The sequence below is a fragment of the Danio aesculapii genome, chromosome 17, assembly GCF_903798145.1.
Source record: "Danio aesculapii chromosome 17, fDanAes4.1, whole genome shotgun sequence".
NCBI lineage: Eukaryota > Metazoa > Chordata > Actinopteri > Cypriniformes > Danionidae > Danio > Danio aesculapii.
The window spans coordinates 19,783,752-19,807,425 of NC_079451.1; the positions used below are offsets into that span (position 1 = coordinate 19,783,752).

Genomic DNA, 23,674 nt, shown 5'->3' on the forward strand with positions numbered 1-23,674 from the left:
GTACTCCTACTGAAATGAGAAAATCTTGGAAAATGTAAACATTTTTCAGGCACAGTTACTACCCTGAAATGGCACCGAATAGTAGGAATGACCCATATCGTGCAGCCCTAATTCCATTTATTTGTATTTAATGTTAACATTTGCAAGTCATTTTTCAGTGTGAAATTATGAATCTTTAATAAGATTCCTCTCAAATAGCCTAAAATAATGCTTAAAATATATCCTGTGAAAATATGATACATAATATTTCCTTTGAGCAAATTCTAAATGCTTAGTGACTTTGATTCCAGAAAACAAGAAATATTTTTGAAGCATGAAACTATATCCAAGAACTAAACCAAATTCATCACCCTTTTACAACCCAGCAGCTGTCAGTGCCTTTCACTCCTGCTATTATTTATTAATGCTTCCATGTAAAAAACATAAATGTGTTTTCGGCCGTGCACCAAGACATAGCAAAACACAACTATAAACATCTAGAAATAAAGCCAGTCTATTTAAACACCAATACAGTCATGTTTATTGAATTACTAAAGCTCTATTATCGATAATTTCTTTAAAATGGAATAATGCTATCTTTTACAGCCCCCATCTCTCTCTCTCTCTCATTCTCACTCTCTTTCCCTCTCCCCCTTTGTTCCCTCCAGTGGCTGCACCTGATCTTTTAGATCCCAAATCAGCCACGCACAACACCAAACCACGGCTGTCGTTCTCCTCCAAGCCCATCGTGTACAACTCTGGAGATGATTGTGAGAGCATAACCACCGTGATGAAGTGGAAAACAGTGCTGGCCATCTTCCTGCTGGTGGTCCTGTACCTGATCATCGGCGCCACCGTGTTTAAAGCCCTGGAACAGCCTGAGGAGGGCTTGCAGAAGTACCGCATCATCCAGGAGAAGATCCACTTTCTCTCAATGCACACCTGTGTCAACACCTCAGAGCTGGAGGATCTGGTCAAGGTACAGACAGACTCCAATCGCTTCAAATTAAAATGCAATGTGTTTGTTTGTATGGTTAAAAATAGCCTGGATATTGATTTGAAGGGTATAGACTGCAGGACGTTGGAGGAATAGAGTAATCTTTGGCAAAATCAATACAGACGGCTCTGAAGTTGGCAGAAACAGGGTGAATTCTGATTTATTGGAGACTGAAAAAAACTACTTATTGGCTGAGGGGGATGTTAGTCTGTTTTTGAAATATGAGGCAATTCTTGAAATAAGAGGGATATCATAAACATACTCAACAATCTGGTCTGTTTGGCATGTACAGCAATTGAAACATGAAGAAATCACTTGAAAATTATCAGATTGTCTGGGTTTTAAGGGGTTTATTAAGTTTGGGTTTGAGCAATGCGGTTATATTTGTTTTATTCTACATGGTCTGGTAACAATTCTGAAGTTAATATGTCTGAAAGCATTGCACTTGTGTTATTTCAATGAAAAAACATCATCTTAATTTTTATATGTGAAGAATGCCATCAAGTAACTGTTAATTGTAAATATTCAAGTAACTGTATTTCCCAGAGGGCTCTGGGATGCAGACTTGGTGTAGTTGCAAGGCGAGCTGCATGCAATGCTTTTAATGCGCACACCTAACCCCACCCCTAACCCTACCCCTCACAGTGATGCCACTAGCTCCATTAAGTGCATTGTGTCTGACATTGGAAGTGTGAGATTTGCAGCTTCAGCTTGCAAATTCAAGTCTGCGTCCAGATACTATTGGTATTTCTAGCTAATATAACAAGGGTGTGAATTACAGGCGGGTTGATCTTTCTAATTAATGTTTTAATCCCCCTAAAGCAAATAAAAGCAAGATGTTTGGGAGGCTCAGTCATTTAAATAGTGAGTTTGCTCTGATTTGTGTAATAAATAAACAATTTTAATAATTACAGTATTAGATATTAGATAATATAAATATATATTTGACATTAACCGTTTATACTATTGTGTGTACAGAATCGTGTCCAGCATTCTAACTCAACAGTCTGAAATTGGAAGATCTAGTGCACCAATAGACACCAAAAGTGTTCACAAGACACTTTCCTTGTAAATTAGGTGTTTGTCTTAACATATAGCCGTAAAATTTGATGTATATTATATTTTAATAGATTCCAGCTTGCACTTGGAAGTTAAACAGTAAAATAAGTGCAATCATGGTTTCATGGTTGTCCATTTATTGGTGCAGGAATGCAAATGCATCACCATTTGTTTTGTATTAAAACTAGATAATCTTTGAGAATCAGAGATCTGCTGAAATAGCCAGTCAAAGGTTATTGTAGGTCAGAATACACTCCATATCCCTCAAAACACTTTAATTGCACAGTTAACAAAGTTTGATTAATTCATTAAATGTAGTTAAATTAAATACAGTTAGGTCATAAATATTTGGACATCGACACAATTAAAAAATGTTTTGTTCTATACACCAACCACAATGGATTTGAAAATGAAACGAACAAGATGTGCTTGAACTGCAGACTGTCAACTTTAATTAGAAGGTATTTACAGGACACAAATGCAAACTGTTGTAATTCACCTGAGTTGAATGTATGTACCCTCAAATTAAAGCTGACAGTCTGCAGTTAAAGCACATCGTTTAATTTAAATCAATTATGTTGGTGTATAGAGCCAAAACTGTTAGAATTGTGTCGATGTCTAAATATTTATGGACCTGACTGTATATAAATTTGGTGGTGGTTCATTCCGCTGTGACGACTCCTGATAAATAAGGGACTAAGGTGAAGGAGAATGAATGAATGAATATAAATTTGGTTCACAGAAGCATGTTTTACACAAACTAACATCACTGAAAAAGTTGTCCCCCTGATTGTCAAAGTATACTTTGCACATTGAATCTAACTATATAAACTTAATCTATGCTCTGCTAAACGTTGGGGTGCTGCCAGTCAGGTCTGAATTGACTTTCTTTTAAATTAGCTTCAGTGAGTCCATTTGACACTATTTCACCTTTGCGGAAATGAAAATGCCTCTTAACATTACATCAGTAATTAGCTGTGCCTTCTGAAGCCAGTGGTATTTACCTTTGTACAAATGCAGACTAAATATGAAGTGACATTTTGTAAGTACAGGCTTTAGCGTTCGCCGCAAACATTCTTAATTGTTCTCACCACTGTTTAAATGTCTTAGGTGTTTGTGTGTGTGTGACATTAACTTGTTTTTTTTTTATTAAAATGCTTTTTTATGTAAATTGGGGTAGAAAAATTCTGGACAAAAACACTAAAACATTAAAATATGGGTTATGCAATAGCAATATTTAAACAATTTATTGTAATAATAAGCAATAAATGCTAATTTATTTTCCAACTTTCAAAGGAAAATTGGATTTTTTTTTATTGGATTTGTGCACAGTATTTTCTGGAAAACAAGTCTATATCTGCCTGACTATAAGTTGCCCAAGATCATAACTGAATTTAGAGGGAAATAAAACACAGATAAGTAAGGATTTGTGTTTAGTTTTTCATTCATTCATTCAGCTTAGTCTCTTATTTATCCGGGGTCGCCACAGCAGAGTGAACTGCCAACTCATCCAGCATATGTTTTACGCAGCAGATGCGCTTCCAACTGCAACCCAGTACTGAACACCCATACACTTTCACATTCACACACATACACTGCAGCCAATTTTGTTCACTCAGTTCACCTATACAACATGTCTTTGGACTGTGGGGGAAACTGGAGCACCTGGAGGAAACCCACACTAGCATGAGGCGAACATGCAAATTGCCAACTGGCCTAGCCGGGACTTGAACCAGCGACCTTTTTTCTGTGAGGCGAAATTGCTAACCACTGAGCCACCATGCTTTTTGGTTAGAAAATGTATGAAATTCTTTTAAAGGGGTATTTCACCCAAACATTAAAATTCAGCCATCAATTTAACCATCCTGCACTTGTTCCAAACATGTTTGGGTTCCTTTTTTCTGTTGAACACAAAGGAAGGATATTGGGGGAAAAAAACAGCCATTAACTTCCCAAATATTTTTTTTATGATGGACTACCACTTTAAGGATGGTATAGGGTTAGTTAACGTTTTTAAATGTATTGATGCACTGTGCTCTTTAGTCTCAATAACAAAAAGAACATACAACTTAAATTACAGCAGTGAGAAAACATGCAGTGAAGAAAGCACCTGATTTTGTCATAACATTTACCGTTTTAAACCTGTTGACTTTCTTTATTCTGTTGAACACAAAAGAAGATATTATGAAGAAAGCTGGAAACCAGTAACCATTGACTTTGATAGTATTTGTTTGTCCTAGTGGACATAGTGGACATTTGTTTGTCCCAGTGGTGTAATTGTTAGTTCTAGTGGACAGTTTTCTCCAAAATATATGTGTTTGTGTTCAACAAAAAAAAGAAATAGAGTTTGATTTCTTTGTTGTTCTCCTTTACCAGACCCACTCTCTACCCCATCTTACTTGTACATTTTTGGGTGTACTGCCTCTTTAAGTTGTATTCCAGAAAATATAGTGTGTCAAACAGGCTGTGTAGTGCTTTAAAGTGTATCATCCTCCCAATAAATATTCCCGTAGTTCTCTGACAGCCCATAATTCTACTTTTTCTAATGCCTTGCAAGTAGCAACACCTCATTCCCCTCCTCCTAAACCTTCAAGATATATAGCATCCCAGCATGTTGCATTGGCCTATTTCCCGTCTCTTGATTATTGCTGTTAGGACATTCACATTCACACACCTCTGAACAAACGCTCAATCCTGCCAAGCTGCTTTGCCACTGCCACTGGTGATTGAGGTGGAAGATGTTTGCAAACAGGAAAAGCTCCCCGGGGAGAGAATGGCCTCTGTTTGCCTCTTACCTTTGGCTAAGCTCTGCTGGAGAAGGAGGAGGAGGAGGAGAAGGAATCACTAGGAGAACCTTTGGCTGCAGATATACAGATGTTTTGACAGTGTTGACATTACTCATTCAGTGCTGGGTGAAAATGTGCCCAGTTTTTTTCTTGCATATGTTTTTAAAGCTCAAGGCTGGCATACGAACCAGGTGAACACTGCCAGTGCTTTTTATCCCAGAGGCGATGGTGGTAAAACACCTGATGAAGGACAAATGCAGAATAACCCCCCACCCCTGGTCTACTACCGATGTTGCTATCGCTGCAGTTTAAATCCTGCATCTACCACCTACGCAGAAATCAACAGCACAACCGGGTTATAGTGTATGTGGCCAGATTGCAGTAAAAAATGCCATGAGATTTTAATATATTGTCAATTGTGTGAGGTGATGAGCTTCATACAAGATCTGGCAACTTGACAAATATGAAGAAAAAGTTTTTTTGTAACTAGATAGGGCCATATAAATTATGTGAGGTTCCCAGGAGAAATAACAAAATGGGAGGGTGGCGGGAGATATGTGTGAAATACGGGAGACAACGGGAGACAATGGGAGTGTTGGTAGGTATGCACCTGGCCCAGGTCGGACTTAAACCAAAGTATGCCCAGTATGATGGGATAGAGGGCAGTATGCTCAGGCATTCTGTCTGAATGGGGAAACATCAAATTCTCCAAAACTATTTGCCAAGCTTACGATTACATTACATATTTGGAATCATAAATAAAATTAAACAACTAATGAGACAATAGTTGTTTAATTTTATTTATGATTCCAAATATGTAATGTAATCGTAAGCTTGGCAAATAGTTTTGGAGAATTTGATGTTTCCCCATTCAGACAGAATGCCTGAGCATACTGCCCTCTGAAGTTAATTTCTAAACATTCAAATCAAACAAAACTGGCATTTTTTAGGTTGCCCAGCTAATGTGCATGAACACTCAGAAGGAATGAGATCCCGACACCAACCTCATTTATGGCCGTTCTACACATTAACATCCTCTGAATAATGATCGTCAGAGTGTGTTGGTCTTCTGAAGTATTCACAACTTGTTCTTGATGGCGAATCTCCTCCAGAAATGACAGTGACTCTTTGTTTACAAGTTTGTAGTAGTTCCTGTCATGTGAGGTGCTTTTGACAGAATGGACTGTACCTTGCGTTGGTTTCATACACATTACTATGTTTTCAAGTGTCGTTGTTTCATTTAAAAGCACAGATTTCAAGCTTTATGTGTATATATTTCTTATGTCTGTGAAGCACGTATTCGCTGAGATTCCAGTGTGTTTGTTAACCACAAAAAACTGTTGTAAAAGCACACAACTGGTCCGAGCTTTTCCCCCAGAGAATCCTCTGTCTACAGCAGGCGGGGCTTCGTTCGCCACATTGACTGTTACACTTTTCCCCATTCAAAACTATACCAGTGACATGTCTTGCGTATTCTATAGTCTTTGCTTGAACTGCCCACCTTCTCGCTGTGAAGTGACATTGCTAACCACTGAGCCACAATTCACCCAAAATGAAAATTCTGTAATAATTTACTCTCCCTTCACTTGTTACAAAGCTGCTTCGGTTTCTTTCTTTTGTTGAACACATAAGAAGATATTTTGAAGAGAGCTGAATAACCGGTAACCTTTGAGTATTTGTTTTTATGGGTGCAAATGGCAACATTATTTCTTGAGGAGTTCATTAATTTTCTTTTCGGCTTAGTCCCTTTATTAATCTGGGATCGCCACAGCAGAATGAACCGCCAACTTATCCAGCATATATTTTACACAGTGGATGCCCTTCCAGCTGCAACCCATCACTAGGAAAAACCCATACACACTCTTTCACACTCATACATATGGACAATTTAGCTTACCCAATTCACCGAAACCAGAGCACCCAGTGAAAACCCACGCCAACACGGGGAGAACATGCAAACTCCACACAGAAATGCCAACTGACCCAGCCGAGGCTTGAACCAGCGACCTTCTTGCTGTGAGGCGATTGTGCTACCCACTGCGCCATCGTGCTGCCTCTTGAAGAGTTTATTTATTAAAAATAGATACTTAATTTATTTAGTTATTTTCAGATATCATGTTTTTATGTGGTGTATTGAAGAGTACACTTGCAAAAATATAAATTAATGGAAATGACTAAAACTGGAGTTTCTTAGTAATTTTAAGAAATCTTTTTTTTTTTTAATATTAAAGAATTGAATATTTAAATATTAAAGACAAATTGAAAAAAAAAATGGATTTCCTAAATATCCAAAACAATGGTTATATTAAATGAACTGCACTTACATTTTCTGATATTTGAACATTGATTGCAGCTTTTATAATTTCACAATTTAATATTTTGTTATTTGGACATTATATGAATGCAACTGTTTACAAATGCAATTCTCCATACAATTCCCTTAAAATATATAATTCAATTACTTAAACACTACAACAGCATGTAAGTGGCACTTTTTGCAATTTTGCAATGACAATTTCTGTTTTTGCACATTGTATATTGCATGTCCTCATGTGTATGTCATGCACAACCCCATGTCAAGTTTATTAGTTGGGAAAGAAAGAGCGAGTGAGTTATGAGTTAAGGACCCTGGACAGCTCCACCATTTGCTCTTCACTTAGTTCAGTCTCTGCATACTCGTGAAATAAGAACAGAACAAATCCAGCAAAGCTTTGACCTTGTGTTCACTCTTTTTACAAGTTCATTATTACTTAAAGTGTAAAATAGATGAAAAATCTCTTTAAAAAGCTACACATCAGTTAATTTTTACAGTCAATTCCATCTCAGCTAGCATTAAGTTACTTTAGGTCTTAAGCAAAAATATTGATCTCAAATGCACCTCTTTCTTATTCTTCAGAATAAAACGAATGAGATTATCTCTCTGCACAAACACAGGCGCACACATTTGATAAGGCAGCCCTTTACTATAACGGATTCGACGGTAAATTAAATTACAGACCAAATTCTGTCCTAACCTCCAGCTGAGACAGTAATGTGTGACGTAAAATCCAGAGATGCTGTAGAGCACTGATAAAGAACAGATCTGTGTGTTTGTTGGAGGCCCTGAATGAGGGCATTTGGAGCCCGCCATACAGTCTGCTTCACATGTAAACCTGTTACATCCCTCTGTGCACAATAGCAGCTGGAAATAGCATTGTTGAAATGGCGAATACAGTGAAAAGGTGAATGTGAAATGCAGATGTCAGTTTTTAAATAAACCTGTCCTATGTTCATGCAATGCTTCTACTGCTGAAAATGTGTTATTTGCTCACCTTTATGTCATTCTGACCCTGTAATGTTTTCTTGCTTTTGTTGAAGGCAGAATACATCTAAGAATTACAGTCGACATGACATGAGAAGGTAGTAAACGATGACTTGTCATTTTTGGGTGAACTATAATGGCAAAGTTCTCTAATATTGGCACCCTAGGTAAATGGTCATGAAAAAAATGTGTTATTGTTAAAAGTATTTGTCTTTGCATAACATATTAAAGTGTTAGTTCATCCAAAAAAATACACCCTCATGTCGTTCCAATCCCAATAAATCTTCATTCAGCTTCAAAACACAAATTAAGCTATTTTAGATGAAATCAGAGAGCTCTCTCATCCTTAATAGGCAGAAATGGTCCCAAGATAGCCAAAAACAGGTCATGATGCGCGTATACTACATGCAGTACGACATATTGCTATTAGAGTCAGCAGCGCAACACACCATAGTAAATGTGCAGTCTCATCTCACACAGAAGACAAAGGCAAACAAAGTTGTTTTTACATTTTGTTTGGAAATGTGTTCTTGGATGATTACAGTTGAACTCAGTATTTAAATTATAGCGTGCCTTGCAACTATGACTTGCATAGATGTATAATACAGAATTCATGTCCTTAAACATTAATACTCCTTAAACAAACACTTCGAACAGATATCAGAAATAAGCTAGGAGGAGTTGGGGATGGTGGAGGGAGTGCAGAATTGGTGAGGAGAGACTAGATACAGTGCATTCAGAAAGTATTCATAGTGCTTCACTTTTTCCACATTTATTTATGTTACAGGCTTATTCCAAAATGGATTAAATTAATTTATTTCCTCAAAATTCTACACACAATACCCCATAATGACAATGTGAAAAAAGATTTTTTGAAATTGTTGCAAATTTATTAAAAATAAAAAACCTGAAATATCCGGCCTGATCTTACAAGAAAACGTTCAGAAAAGAGTTCAGTCGTACGAAATTGTACGATTTTAAAAAGGAGGCGTGGCACCTAACCCCACCCCTAAACCCAATCGTTATTGGGGATGAGCAAATTGTACTAAATTGTACAAATTAGACCGTAAGAATTCATACGAATTAGCCACTAAATCAAAAAGTTGCAAATTGCAGTGAGATTGTGTTGGAAAAATCACATGTACATAAGTATTCACAGCCTTTGCTCAATACTTCCTTGATGCACCTTTGACAGATATTACAGCGTTGAGTCTTTTTAAATAATATATATATATATATATATATATATATATATATATATATATATATATATATATATATATATATATATATATATATATATATATATATATATATATATATATATATAGGATTTAGGTCTGGGCTCTGGCTGGGCCACTCAAGGACATTTACAGAGTTGTTGTGAAGCCACTCCATTGATATTTTGGCATTGTGTTTTGGGTCATTGTCCCTTGGAAGATGAACCATGGATTGCTGCACAGATGGTTGTCCTTCTGTAAGGTTCTCTTCTCTCCACAGAAGAACGCTGGAGTTCAGACAGAGTGACCATTGGGTTATTGATCACCTGCCTGACCAAGGCCCTTCTCCACCGATCAATCAGCTTAGATGGCCGGCCAGCTCTAGGAAGAGTTCTGGTGGTTCCAAACATCTTCCACGTACGGATGATGGAGGCCACTGTGCTCATTGGAACTTTCAGAGCAGCAAAAAATTTTCTGTAACCTTCCCCACCCATGTGCCTTGAGACAATCCTGTCTCGGAGGTCTACAGACAATTCCTTTGTCTTCATGCTTGGTTTGTGCTTTGACATGCACTGTCAACCCTGGGACCTTATATAGGCAGGTGTATGCCTTTTTAAATCACGTCCAATTAACTGAATTTACCACAGGTGAACTCCAATTAAGCTGCTGAAACATCTCAAGAATGATCAGTGGAAACAGAATGTACCGGAGCACAATATAGACTTCATGGCCAAGGCTGTGAATACTTATGTACATGTGATTTTTCAGGTTTTTTATTTTTAATAAATCTGCAACAATTAAATTCACATTGTCATTGTGGGCTATTGTATGTAGAATTTTGAGGAAATAAAGGAATTTAATCCATTTTGGAATAAGACTGTAAAATAAACAATGTGGAAAAAGTAAAGCGCTATGAATACTTTCTGGATGCACTATATATCATTTAAATACATTTTATCTGGCATAGATGTGAGAACTGGATTGGTACAATTCATGAGCTTACAAGTACAAGCTTGACTGACATGTCCTGCCGGAACTAACTATAAGCTCAATTCAGTTCAGTTCAGTTCAAAACTTTTTGTGTAGGAAGCAGGTTTACAAAAGGTGCACATTTATATATACATTATAGTCAGATGTAATGTAAGGTGTATTTATTGCATAAGACCATATACCCAACGCACTTCACAATCACGAGGGGTGGGGGGGGTTCTCTCCAGCTATTGGGGGAGTGGAGAGATACTGATAGAGCTAATGCAGAGGAATGAGACGATTGGGAAGCCATGATCGATAAAGGCCGATGGAGGGAATTCGGCCAGGACACTGGGGTTACACCCCTACTCTTTACATGGGATTTTTAATGACCGCAGAAAGTCAGTATCTTGGTTTAACGTCTCACCTGAAAGATGACACTCACAGACAGTATAGTGTCCTCATCCCTTAACTGGTGCATTCGGACCCACACAGCCTGCAGCATAAGCGCTCCCTGCTGGTCTCACTAACACCACTTCCAACAACAACCTAGTTTTCCCATGTAGTCTCCCATCCAGGTAGTGACCAGGCTGAGCCCTGCTCAGCTTCAGTGAGTAACCTATCTTGGGCTGCAGGGTTATATGGCCGTGGCCAAACATGCATATTTCAGAAAGAGAATATTAGACAATGTTAGTGGAGGACAATGAATATTGTTTTTAGATGTTTATAGAGCGTAAGCTTAAAGAGGCTTGTGGCACTTTTAAGGATTTATTACTGAAATGTGTTCTCTCATTCGCAGCAAGTGGTGTTTGCTATCCGGGCCGGGGTCAATCCATCCGGTCACCCCTCCAATGAGAGCAGCATGTGGGACCTCAGCAGCTCCTTCTTCTTTGCTGGGACCGTCATCACTACTATAGGTATCTGCTGTACTCTATTCACCTTCTTCTGCAGTGAAGAAGTAACCTCTTTTCTGCAATTGTTTTAGGATTTCTGATTTATTTGCTTTATTTATTTATGACTATACATAAAAATAGAAATGAAATAATTCTATAAAATAATATATAAAATAAAATACTATTCTGCAATATCAATCTGCATGATATTGCACCCGAAGGAGCTGTTTTTTATGGCAAAGTATGAGTGAATGAGACAAGAAGTCTCAAGCTAATAAGTTTCCAATGGCTGCGGCCGCTCTTGCATGAAAGAATAAGGTCAATGTGAAGACAGATTCTTTAATTGATTTGCGACTTTTTGAACTTCATCATTAATTCATCATCATTTCATTAATATGACAAAAGCTGCTTGATGAAACAGGGTTATCTCTGCTGATGTGACAGTCAAACTAATAGGCCAAAAGTAGAAAATCTTATTTAGATATTTAAGTTATTGCTGTCACGATTAATTAAACAGAAAATATGTTAATTACAGCATTCTTTTAGGGTTTGCATACTGTTCAGTCAGTTTTTGGATGCGTGCCTACAATATCGCTCAAAGCTCAGAGTTGGTCAAATGTTTTTAAACAGCTTACATTTTAAAAGAAAAGACGCTTATTCTGTTAATAAATGTTCACTGAATGGTTCATTGGGGAACTGCAGATATTTCTACTATATCTTTTACTATGAATGCCTCATGCACTTATAGTGTCGCACCTAATAACAGTTATTTAAACAATAACAAAGGTCTCCACATATTATGGTTTGAACTCTTAGTAAATAATCAGCAGCTACATCTTTCATTTTAGCTAAGCATGTTTAGGAAATGGTGAATAGTTAAACATTGTTTTATAAGCTTAATTACTGAAGTTTGATTACTCCTTTAGACAGTTCTGAGCATTCGTGAATACACATGCATGACACCTTTGAAACATGCTGTAGTCGAGCCATGTACAGGATTGAAAAGCAAACTGTCCTTCATCAGTCCCCAGAGTGCTGCTGCTTAGGTTGTCAAGTATGAAGAGCAATTAATGAACCCAACACATCTGATAGATTGACCTTTTATGCAGATTTGTAGAGGACGATGTTGTAGTTCTGCTTCCCATCACATCATTGATTGCTAATGATTGCTTTTATTCAGCCAAGCATTACATTGATCAAAAGTGACATTAATGAAGCGACATCTACACTACCTGAAAAGTCTTGTTGCCTATCCAAGTTTAAGGAACAACAAATACTAACTTGACTTTTAGTTGATCAGAAGTGGCTTATTGAAAGGCAAAGGCCTCTAGATTACACTTGTTTTACTAAAATTAAATATGATCATGCCTTGAGTTTTTTATTATTTAATTAGGACAGTGAGATCTGACTCTGATTAGACAAAAGTCTTGTCACTTAACAGAAATAATGTACAGTATAGAATATAAAGTCATGGTGCAGTGGAAAAAGAATTAATATTGTGTATCTCTCATGATCTTGGAGGACTGCATCCATACATCTCTGCAATGACTCAAATAACTTATTAATAAAGTCATCTGGATCGGCGAAGAAAGCGTTCTTGCAGGACTCCAAGAGTTCATCAAGACTCTTTGGATTCATCTTCAGTGCCTCCTCTTTCATCTTATCCCAGACATGCTCAGTAATGTTCATGTCTGGTGACTGGGCTGGCCAATCCTGATGCACCTTGATTTTCTTTGCTTTCAGGAACTTAGATGTGGAGGCTGAAGTATGAGGAGCACTATCCTGCTGAAGAATTTGCCCTCTCCTGTAGTTTGTAATGTAATGGGCAGCACAAATGTCTTGATGCCTCAGGCTGTTAATGTTGCCATCCGCTCCTACAGATCTCTTGCACGCCCTATACTGAATGTAACCCCAAACCATGATTTTTCTTCACCAAACTTGACTGATTTCTGTAAGAATCTTGGGTCCATGCGGGTTCTGATAGTCTTCTGCAGTATTTGTGATGACTGGGATGCAGCTCAACCACGTTTCCAAATGATCAACTAGAAGTCAAGTTGTTATTTGTTGCTTTTACAACTAGGATTGATGGCAACACTTTTGTCAGGAAGTGTATAATGTTAAGACATCTATAAAATGTATTTTCTAAGTATTTCAAATTAGTTATGTTATTTTACATTCATTTAGGCTTTATATTTGTCAAATACTTCTCTGATGCATTAAAAATGTTCAGCAGCTTATTAAGAAGTCTTTCTTCTGTAAAAAATCAGAACATCAGCATGACTTTTGAAGAATCATGTGACACTGAAGACTGGAGAACTGTAAATGCGTCTTTACACCATATTTAAATATAGATTTAATTTTTAAAAATAATAAAAAGGGTTTATATTCATTTTTGGACAGCAAACTTCCAGCGTTTTAATTTAAAAGGTTGGAAATCAAAATTTGGTGGTGTAATAATTTTAATCACAATTTTCAACTGTTATTGTGTGAGGAAAAACATAGGATGAAGAAAAACATGTATAAGTAATATATTAAAAAAATTATCTAGATGGCAATGTTCTTTTTTTATTACTATTTGGAAAAAAAATTATTTGACCTTTATAGACTAAAACAAATATCAACATTTTACTCAATCTCAGCTAATAAAAAAATATTAAGTTTCTCACAATTTTTTTTCATACTTGGATATTTTTAATGCTTAAATAGTTTTTTAAAATGTTTGTTAAACCTCTGAGATCTCATGACTAGCATCTTTTTTTTCTTATCAATGCAAAAGACACTTAGAATATTGATCTGTTGAACTTGGTTGCACAAATTACACCATTTAAACCTTTAGGTGTCTACTTTTTTTTGCACACTCACAATAACAACAAAAGTGTGTGGTTTTGCAAAATAAGGAAAATAAACAGTGTTTGCTTTTGCCTCTCTGTTAACTGTTTTTAGAAAAGCATCACTAAAAATGTACTGAAACTCAATGAAAACAAGACACACAGACATGAGACATACTGTATATTGAAGTGACTTTTAATGCAGTCATGTTGAAAACAAATATTGTTTGATAAAGTAATCAGTATGAAACCAACACTATGTCTAGTTTCTCAGTCTGATCTAGTTATTTTTATTGCGACCACACTCACCAGCTACTTTGGCTTAGTTGTTACAATCGTCCACAATTTCTTTAGGCTGCCCTTGATGGGTGAACATTAGCCAGTGGGAGAGTGTCTTTTGTCTCTCCAGGTGTGAATTATTCATGGTCATTGTCACTCCCACCCATACAGCAGTGCTGACCCAAAAACTGACTGGTTACAAAATGTAAATCATTGTAATTTTTTATTTGAACGAGAGAACAAAATAATTTTCACATGATTGTGAAGTAAATATTCTAGCCTACAAGTCTGGTTACTCAAAAGTCAGGCCCATTTAGTGTGTTTTCATGGACCTTATTTCAGCTACATTTCTTTTCCAAAACCTAATATTCATAATATTAATTTCTAAAAAAATGCAAGCGTCGACATCCATATTATGCACATATTATTGTAGCACAGCTTGTGCTGAATACAAAAATGTTGGCCAATACTATGTAATAAGTAGCCTAAATAAGAACAAATGTCAGGGCAGGTCAAACCAGGGGCCCTAAAAACAGAATCTTAGGGGTCCCAAAATCACCTCAGACCACAGATGGTTAAAAACAGACTTATCACAAACACAATTATTCATATTTTAGTATTTTTCAAAATACCACATCCACCTATAATCTTTTCTTTATGTTTGTGTCACCCAGAGAAGTCATTGCAAGAATTGACCTTCAAATCTACAACTGCTTATTTGTTGACCAATAGGCAACTAAATCACCCAGATTGACAAAACAGCATTTATTGTGATTTTAATGGAAACCTGTCAGCTCCTTCTGTCCATACTAATTAACAAGCACACACAAACACTCACAGTCATTTTTAGGGAGACTTTTCATAGACGTAATGATTTTTATACTTTACAGACTGTAGATTCTGTCTATATTCTGTCCACTACCCGTAAACATAGTCCGCTCCGTGTGCTTTATGAACCGTTTTTCTCATGGGGACAAAAAAATCCCCAAAACAAGGTCAAAAAGGGCTGGCATTACTATACTTGTGGGGGCATTTGGTCACGATGACATGATAAAAACCAGGTGCTCACACACACACATACACACTGAAGGGCCCTTCTGCGGTCATCTGTAGCTGAGGGCATGGCATTCACTAATGCTCAGCCATCAGCGCATGAGTGTCGTCTCTTTGCCCGTGTTCAAGACACACTTGTGTGCCAATTAAGCTCATTCAGACACTGTTGTTGCATCAGTTTTGCGTCAGTCATCCAGTAAGTACTGCTACTTCTCTAATGAGGGTGGCATGACATTTTATTCTCCTTGTGTCAAACTGACTGGTGCTGAGTGCGCTCAAAGGCAGCATGTGACGTTCATTTGGTTTCTGAACTGATTGGACTGAGATATAGGTGGTAGTTTATCGCTTCACTTAGAAAAGTTATTCACACATAATAGTTATGTCTCAAGGATGTGTTCATGAGATTTTTCATACTGTTGAAAAATGAGTTGCTTTTGTCATTGTTGTTATCTTATCTAATTAAAACATTATTTAGCTAGTAAACATATATTTTAAAATCCAAAACTTTAGGATTTGGCAACCAAAATGATTAATATAGTCTGAAATGTCCAGATAAATAATTGTGTGGGTCATAAATTACTTTGAAAGGATTCTACAGCCCTTATACCTATTAAACTTACCTGCTGAAACTAGTTTATTGAGGCAAAAGTCATTAATAGTGAATACAGTTGAAGTCAGATTTATTAGCCCCCCTGTTTATTTTTTTCCTCAATTTCTGTTTAACAGAGAGAAGATTTTTTTAACACATTTCTAAACATAATAGTTTTAATAACTCATTTCTAATAACTGATTTATTTTATTTTTGCCATGATGACAGTAAATAATATTTGACTAGATATTTTTCAAGACACTTCTATACAGCTTAAAGTGACATTTAAAGGCTTAACTAGGTTAATTAGGTTAACTAGACAGATTAGGGCAATTAGGAAAGTTATTGAATAACGATAGTTTGTTTTGTAGACAGTCGAAAAAAATATAGCTGAAAGGGGCTAATAATTTTGACCTTAAAATGGTTTTTAAAAAATGAATAACGGCTTTTATTCTAACCGAAATGAAACAAATAAGACTTTCTGCAGAAAAAAAAATATTGTCAGACATACTGTGAAAATTTCCTTGCTCTGTTAAACGTAATATGGGAAATATTTAAAGAGAAAAAAAAAATTAAAGGGAGGAGGGGGGTGTAATAATTCAGACTTAAATTGTGTGTTCCTCATACTAAATAGATTTTTTTTTTTATCTAATGCTGATTTAACTTTCTTTTCCTCAAATTATTCTCAATCATCAATTTTGTTTACTCTTGTAACCCTTTTCAATATGCAGTACAGCCAATAGTAATAATGAAATAAGGTCAATAGTAATAATGATGATGGTAATAATAATAATTTCACGTAACTTGAAATCCCTCACTCGCTCATTCACTTTCCGTTGTCTTATTTACTGTTTAACAGTGGTTGCCACAGCAGAATGAACCGCCAGTTACTCTGGAACAATTAAATTAAATTAAATGGTTTATTTGAACTGTAAAATGTGATTCTAAAAGGTGGTTTTCATAGTAATGCAATAGAAACGCGTTCCACAAAGAAACATTTAGTAAACAGTTCTTAAAACAGCAGTTTGTTTCTTGAGGGTCCAAAACATTTGAATATTCTAAAGAGCTACTTTTTGCCATTTTGTGTTTCCTTTTGCACACTTTATATTAGGACTGCACAATATATTGTTTCAGTATCGATATCAGAATGTATGCATCTGCAATAGTCAGATCGCTTAGATATGCAATGTCGAGTGAGGGTTATATATTGAGCAAATGTTCAGAAGACAAGATTTGTGGAATCACTGCAGAGTTTAACCACCACGAAGTTACATTTTATAGTTTGCATGTTTTAAAGACCTGAGAGAGATTAAAGTATTCAGACACAAGACTCCTAATAAAGAATAATTTTATTGCATTATATTTACAATTTTTACATTTATATACTTGCTTATTTCGCTTTCATTTTGTAATGTGAAGTGACGCTGGACAAAGGAGTGGTGCAGATCCAAACGCAGGGTTTATTGAACAGAGAATGGTCAGGCAAGAAACTGTCTACACAGGGGCAAACAGATGTATACAGGCCAATTCAGAATCGTAGTCAAATACACAGGCAAATGGTCAAAAGGCAGGCAGCAGACAGGGTAAAACAAACAAAACAAAGCAAGGATCAAAAACACGGAAGGCAAGGAAAACACGTTGTAAGACTTTTTTTTTAAACAAGACTCAGCAACTTTTGTGTGTTTGTGTGCTGACTTTATAGTCCATGTAATCAGTTCATGAGCGGCTTCAGCTGTGAGTGTTTGCAATCAGACACGATCTACGGCAGGTGTGTGAGTGGTGCATGACTGGATCTTGTAGTTCTTTTGCTGGCAGATTTGTAGTTCTTCAGCGTGCATGGGCTAGATCGCTGGTGACTGTGCCACATCTTTGCTTTATTGTATTTATGTATGTTTGCAATTTGTTTATTATATTTTATGCATCATTCACTTCCCTATAGATTCATCCCAAACAATCTAAATTAATACAATTTGTAACACTTTAGGGACAAATGCTCACTATTAAATAATTGCTTATTAGCGTGCATGTTATTGAGATATTGGCTGCTTATTAGTACTTATATACTAAATATTCTGCATGATCTTATTCTACGTCCTTACCCAATATCTAAGCAACCTTAATATCTATTAATAAGGAGCAAATTAGGAGTTACTTTATTTAAGTAAAAGTCATAGTTAATGGTTTGCTAATAGCGAGAAGTGAACGTTAAAATAAAACGTGACTATAAATTCTTTCCAAATAGTGCTATTTAAACATTTAGTGAAATTGTAGATACAGCACTGGTCTCAAACTCAATTTCTGGAGGGCCACGGCTCTGCACAGTTTAGCTCCAACCACCTTCAACTCACACATGCTTAATAGCTGTGTTAATCAGCTGTGTTTAATTAGGGTTGGAGCAAAACTGTGCAGAGCTACGGCCCTCCAGGAATGCAGTTTGAGACCTATGACATACAGTTTATCGCAACTATAAATATTGCAGTGTCAGATTTTTTCAGTATCGTGCAGCCCTACTTTATATACTGAAAATTTCTAAATTTGTCTTTGAAGAACAAAAAATGGCAAAGATCCCCAAAAGGTTTAATTAAATTCAATTCACCTTCTATAGCGCTTCTACAATGTAGATTGTGTCAAAGCAGCTTCACATAAAAGATCATAGTCAATTTAAACAGTGCTCAGTTTTCAGAGTTTAAGTTCAGTTCAGTTTAGCTCAGTTCAGTGTGGTTTAATATTCACTACTGAGAGTCCAAACACTGAAGAGCAAATCCATCGATGCGCAGCTCTACAGATCCTGAACCATGCAAGCCAGTGGCGACAGCGGCGAGGAAAAAACTTTACCAATTGGCGAAGGTGAAGAATTAAAAAACCTCAAGAGAAACCAGGCCCAGTTGGGCACGACCATTTCTCCTATGGCCAAACGCCTTGTGTAGAGCTGCAGTCCGGGTGCCAGAGGCTGAACGGCAAGGGCAGTGTCTGAATCTTCAAGTGTATTTTTGCACTAAACACATAATATACCTGTCTCATCAGACAAAAGAATTCTTCAAAAAGAACACAAAGAATGGCCTTCCCAGCTCCTCAAGTCCTGCATAATCTGAGCGCCGCCTTCTACATTTGAAACACATCTTGCAACATTTTGTCTGGGCTCATCACAGCCCAGGATCAAGAGTGTTGAGTCACAGTAGAAGCAGGCACACTGTCTGCATGTTACACCTTCAGTTTTTACAGAGAGATCAGATGAGACACATCTGTTATGCAGGAAGAATAAAACACTTGATTTCTTGTTAATTGCGGAAGACACATATGCTGACGTACAACTGCATCAACTCCTGTGGCTCATGTCTTTTTACACTTATAAATGTGTCTCCATCAAGTCATTTGTGTTTAAAATGACATGCAAATAAGTGCTGGTGTATTTTTACATGTGTATTTCTGCATAATCAAACAGACTGCAGACATGATTAGCAGGCTGAATTTGGCGCACCGGTTGCCAGTTTGGTTCCTTATCTAGGCCTCTGCCAAATGATTTATTCATTATTACATGTTGTTTGTTTCCATTTAATGTCAGGAAATGAGATGTTATCCGAACAATGACGAGTCTGCCTACAGTAGTTTTCATCAGGGGAAAACAGAAATGCTCAAGCCATTAACACACATCATCAATTTTTAATGCTGAGAAACTTAACTCATTTTAGTTAATCTTCTGGAACAAGTATGATGCTTGCAACCAACCATGAGCATATGGGCATCATTTTTTTTTCCAAAAGACTACGGTTAAAGACACTTGTTTTGCGTCCGTTGTGCCTATGTTTAATTAACGTTGTCTCACAGGGAACTGATTTTTATGGCTCTTTCAAGGTTTTTTGATTTAATTAGAAGACAGATTGCATGAGGAGTGATTGAGGCCGGTTAATGAGTTTCAAGGAAGATGGAGGAGTAATTGGATGGAGGCTCTTGAAGAAACGTCTCCTACTGCTGTGGTTTATTCGGGATGACTTTTTCTTCTCGTAATTGCTTAAATTCCTGCTGTGCCAGCACTACCACAATCACTGGTATTCTTGCTGTCTTATAGTCTTGCATTTGAATGTGCTGAATTAAATTTCTTACTCAATTAGAATTTAAAGGGTCTAAATTGAATTTAGCCGATTCCAAATGTTCATAAAAGTGATTTTATTTGTCCAGTGTTGATTGATATTACGTCATTGCTGCCCTAGACTAGGGTCGTTACATAAAGCAACACTGGACAAATCAGAAACCCTTGTTTTAGTGACCGGTGGTCATTTAGTGAACTGCAACCATACATTTTTTTGTTGATGAGTCGGAATGTCATTTACTACCCTCATATGCTCAGGACAAAGATAAGGTGCAAGGTTGTTGCAATTCCATGATCTTTTTCCGAAAATCAGGCTTTCTACGGGGTCTTTAAGGGGTGGTCCACTATGATATCATATTTTAAACTTTAAACAACATCTCTGAATTTAATGCGCTCAAAGTTCAATGCAAAGAGAGACATTGGCTTTTACAGAGTTAGCTTAGCAAAGCCTACAGCAAACAAATTTGGGGACTACAAAAAATACATCTGGGCTAATGAGATCACAAACGCTTCAGGTTACGCCCATTCACCACATGCATACACGTCACGCAGCAATAGGGTATGGCGAGAGGCGCTGTAATGAACACCCCACTGAACACAATATATTTTATTTTAAAAAACATTTAAAATATTTTGGAACAGTAGCTTTTGATGTGGAGGGTCCTTTTCAGCTGGAGATGTTGCCCTAAAAAACTAAATAACAAAGTTGTAAACACATTAAAAAGACAAAAAAAACTTACATAAACTGTAGGAACGGTATAACAGAAAGTTTTGGCAGTTTAAAAACCTTGACTTTTTCAAACCGTGGTAAACCTTGAAAATCTTCCCATGCCTAGTTGAGACACTGGCAAAATGGCCGGGGGAAACATTTTAAGTGACAGTACATAAGGTTATGCATAGGAAATGGCCAACACATGGATGGTTTTGAAAGTCATTAATTGTTTGGATTTTTTTACATATTTTTTCCAAGTCTTTCAAAGATATTTTCTAATTCTTTCATTCATTTTTTTTGTCATTAAAATTAGATGTGTTTTTCTATTTCTGTTTGTTTTCTGATCATTTTAATTGTAAATGTAAAAAAGTATAAAGTACAATCAAAATCTTTAATTACAATCACACTGTACTTGAGTAAATTTACAAGTGTAATCTGTCAATTGTCAAGCAGGTGACGTCAGAACTTTTTCTTCTTATGACGCACATGGCACTTTTACACTTACTCCAGTCGTAGATCTGCAATGATTTTTCTAAGTGCTACTTCAGTTACGATGCTTTTGGGAAACTGGTTGTAACGTTAAGATCAGCTGCACAATCATTTTACGATCTACACAGCCTTACAATGCTTCTGGGAAATGCAGGACAGGTTGTGTGAGAGACTATAGTTTGAAATTTAAACCTTTTCTTTGCATTCACACTGAAAAAAAATGATTCAAAGATGATTCCTTAGATTTACTTTTGTTTAAGGTAAGTGGTGGTAAACAATTTATTGGGGCTGAATTTAAACAAGCTAATTAAATTAAACATTGTTACATTTTTATTTGTTTGTTTAAATTTACCCCATACATTATTTTTTCAGTGCATGTTACAGCACAGAATAGCTCAATTGCTCAAATTCAGAAAATTGTGCTTTACACAAAAAAGTGCTTTAATTAAAGACAAAAATTAAAACACACAAAGGGTTTGAATCCTTTCCATTAATCTGATTACTGTAAAACTTCCCGACACTCTTTTGTTTTTAATCAAGAGGTTGAAAAAAGGCCATTTGCTCGTGAGTTTGATAGCATGTAATTTACCTCACATCACTGTGACCCAGCCTGGTTGCACTGATTCTTTGTGTGAGACCTGAATACATTTTAAAATCAATGGATTTACACAGCTGAAATTCAACCTAATTACCTCCCATTTATCACATTTACATCGATGTAATGATTTGATCTGCTTTGCTCTTGTACTGGAGCTAAATATAAGCACTGAAGCAGTCTTCACTGGTGGACTGCGTGCAGGATAATTCAGCTCTAATGTTTCCTGACAGAAAAACAAATTGTCCCAACCTAAATTCTCTGTCCAGCAGATCAAATGAAGATCTTTCAAGAGCACTTGGGAAGTGTGATTTAAACCATTTTGCTGAAAACGATCATTTTGACTCAACACAATGGTCAGAAAATGCCTTACTAACTTTTGGTGAGCTAAAATAAGGTTTTTTTTTGACAAAATGACTTCACTTTGTGCAGGGTTTGGAAATGTTTCTCCACACACAGAAGGAGGCAGGATCTTCTGCATTATCTACGCCCTGCTGGGGATCCCACTCTTTGGCTTTCTCTTGGCTGGAGTGGGCGATCAGCTGGGAACCATATTTGGCAAAGGAATCGCCAAAGTGGAAAAGATGTTTGTGGTGAGTGTTTCATTCTATCTGGCTAAAGTCATTACAGGGCTTCTGCAGGTTTTATGAAGGTACATTGTAGAAAATGATTCCACATTGTAGTTTTTTCAACATGTTTTGTAAGTTAACTTGCAGTTTCTGAATTTGTTAATTCCACTTAACATGGTAAGTTTTCACTGTGCTAACTAGTCTGTAAGTTGACCTAACTAGAATGTTTGTCGTCTCAACTTAAAAACGTATGTTGAGTTGAGTTTGTTTTAATAATTTATTTGTAAGGACAAATTTTTTTAAGGAAAATGACTTTATAAGAAAAATTATTTTGTGAAGACAATAATATTGTAAGTAGATTGTGTGTAATTGTTACATCGAAAGTAAATAAAATGTGTAATGTATTTGGTTGTCTTTGCTATGGCTAATGTGTAGAAAATCTGCTAGATTAAGTTCAGTAAATTTAAATAATAGTACGGATAACTTAAAAATGTAAGTTAATGTATTTAAACTAAACTTGGCAAGTTCTACTTACTTGATAATGTAAGTTAACCTATTAACACTAAACTTTGCAAGTCAAGGTTACTTGAAATCTGTAGTTGGGTCAAATATTTAAATTTGTCATGTACACATTTTAAGTCGAAAATACTAAAGTATGTAAATGAAGTAAACAAAACTTACTGTAACTGAGTCGAAGCAAAATATAACCAATTATTTTAAGTTGAGTGCACTTTTGTTACTGTGTAAAAACGTGTTTCTTAAGTTATTTATTTTCACTCAGATTTATTCACTTCAAGGTTTGAAATTACCTTAATACTTTACCTTAAGATAACACTGTGAAAAAGTTCTTCCTCAGGATTTTTGTCTTGTTTTCTACTGCAAATATCTAAGTGAAGTGTATTTATAAACTAATTTCGAGAGGATCGCGTGCTAATAATTGTCCATGGCAAGTCCCGCATTAGCTAACACATGATTCACAAATCAGATGATTCCTATATGAATAACCAGTTTCTTACCTCAGAGTCTTTGTCTTGAAGAATCCCGTCCTCCCACCTCTATTCCTTTTCCCAGTTTGGGCGACACGGCAGTCCAGTGGTTAACACGGTTGCCTCACAGCAAGAATGTCACTGGTTAAAAGTCCTTACTTGACCAGTCGACATTTTTTTGTGTGTAGCTTGCATGTTCTCCCTGTGCTCGCGTGGGTTTCCCCCGGGTTTCCCAGTTTCCTCTCACAGTCCAAAAACATGCAATAAAAGAAAAGAGCCCTTA

General features: G+C 36.4%; 1 protein-coding gene across 1 annotated transcript in view; it reads left to right on the forward strand.

Moving 5' to 3' along the window:
* Positions 1-652: 652 nt before the first annotated feature.
* Positions 653-23,674, forward strand: part of kcnk2a (potassium channel, subfamily K, member 2a) — a 34,881-nt gene continuing 11,859 nt past the window's right edge. Inside the window, exons 1-3 of the mRNA XM_056477187.1 lie at positions 653-958; positions 11,111-11,228; positions 22,269-22,429. Coding sequence (XP_056333162.1) covers positions 770-958; positions 11,111-11,228; positions 22,269-22,429 — 468 coding nt within the window. The 5' untranslated portion in view covers positions 653-769. The remainder of the gene's footprint in view (positions 959-11,110; positions 11,229-22,268; positions 22,430-23,674) is intronic.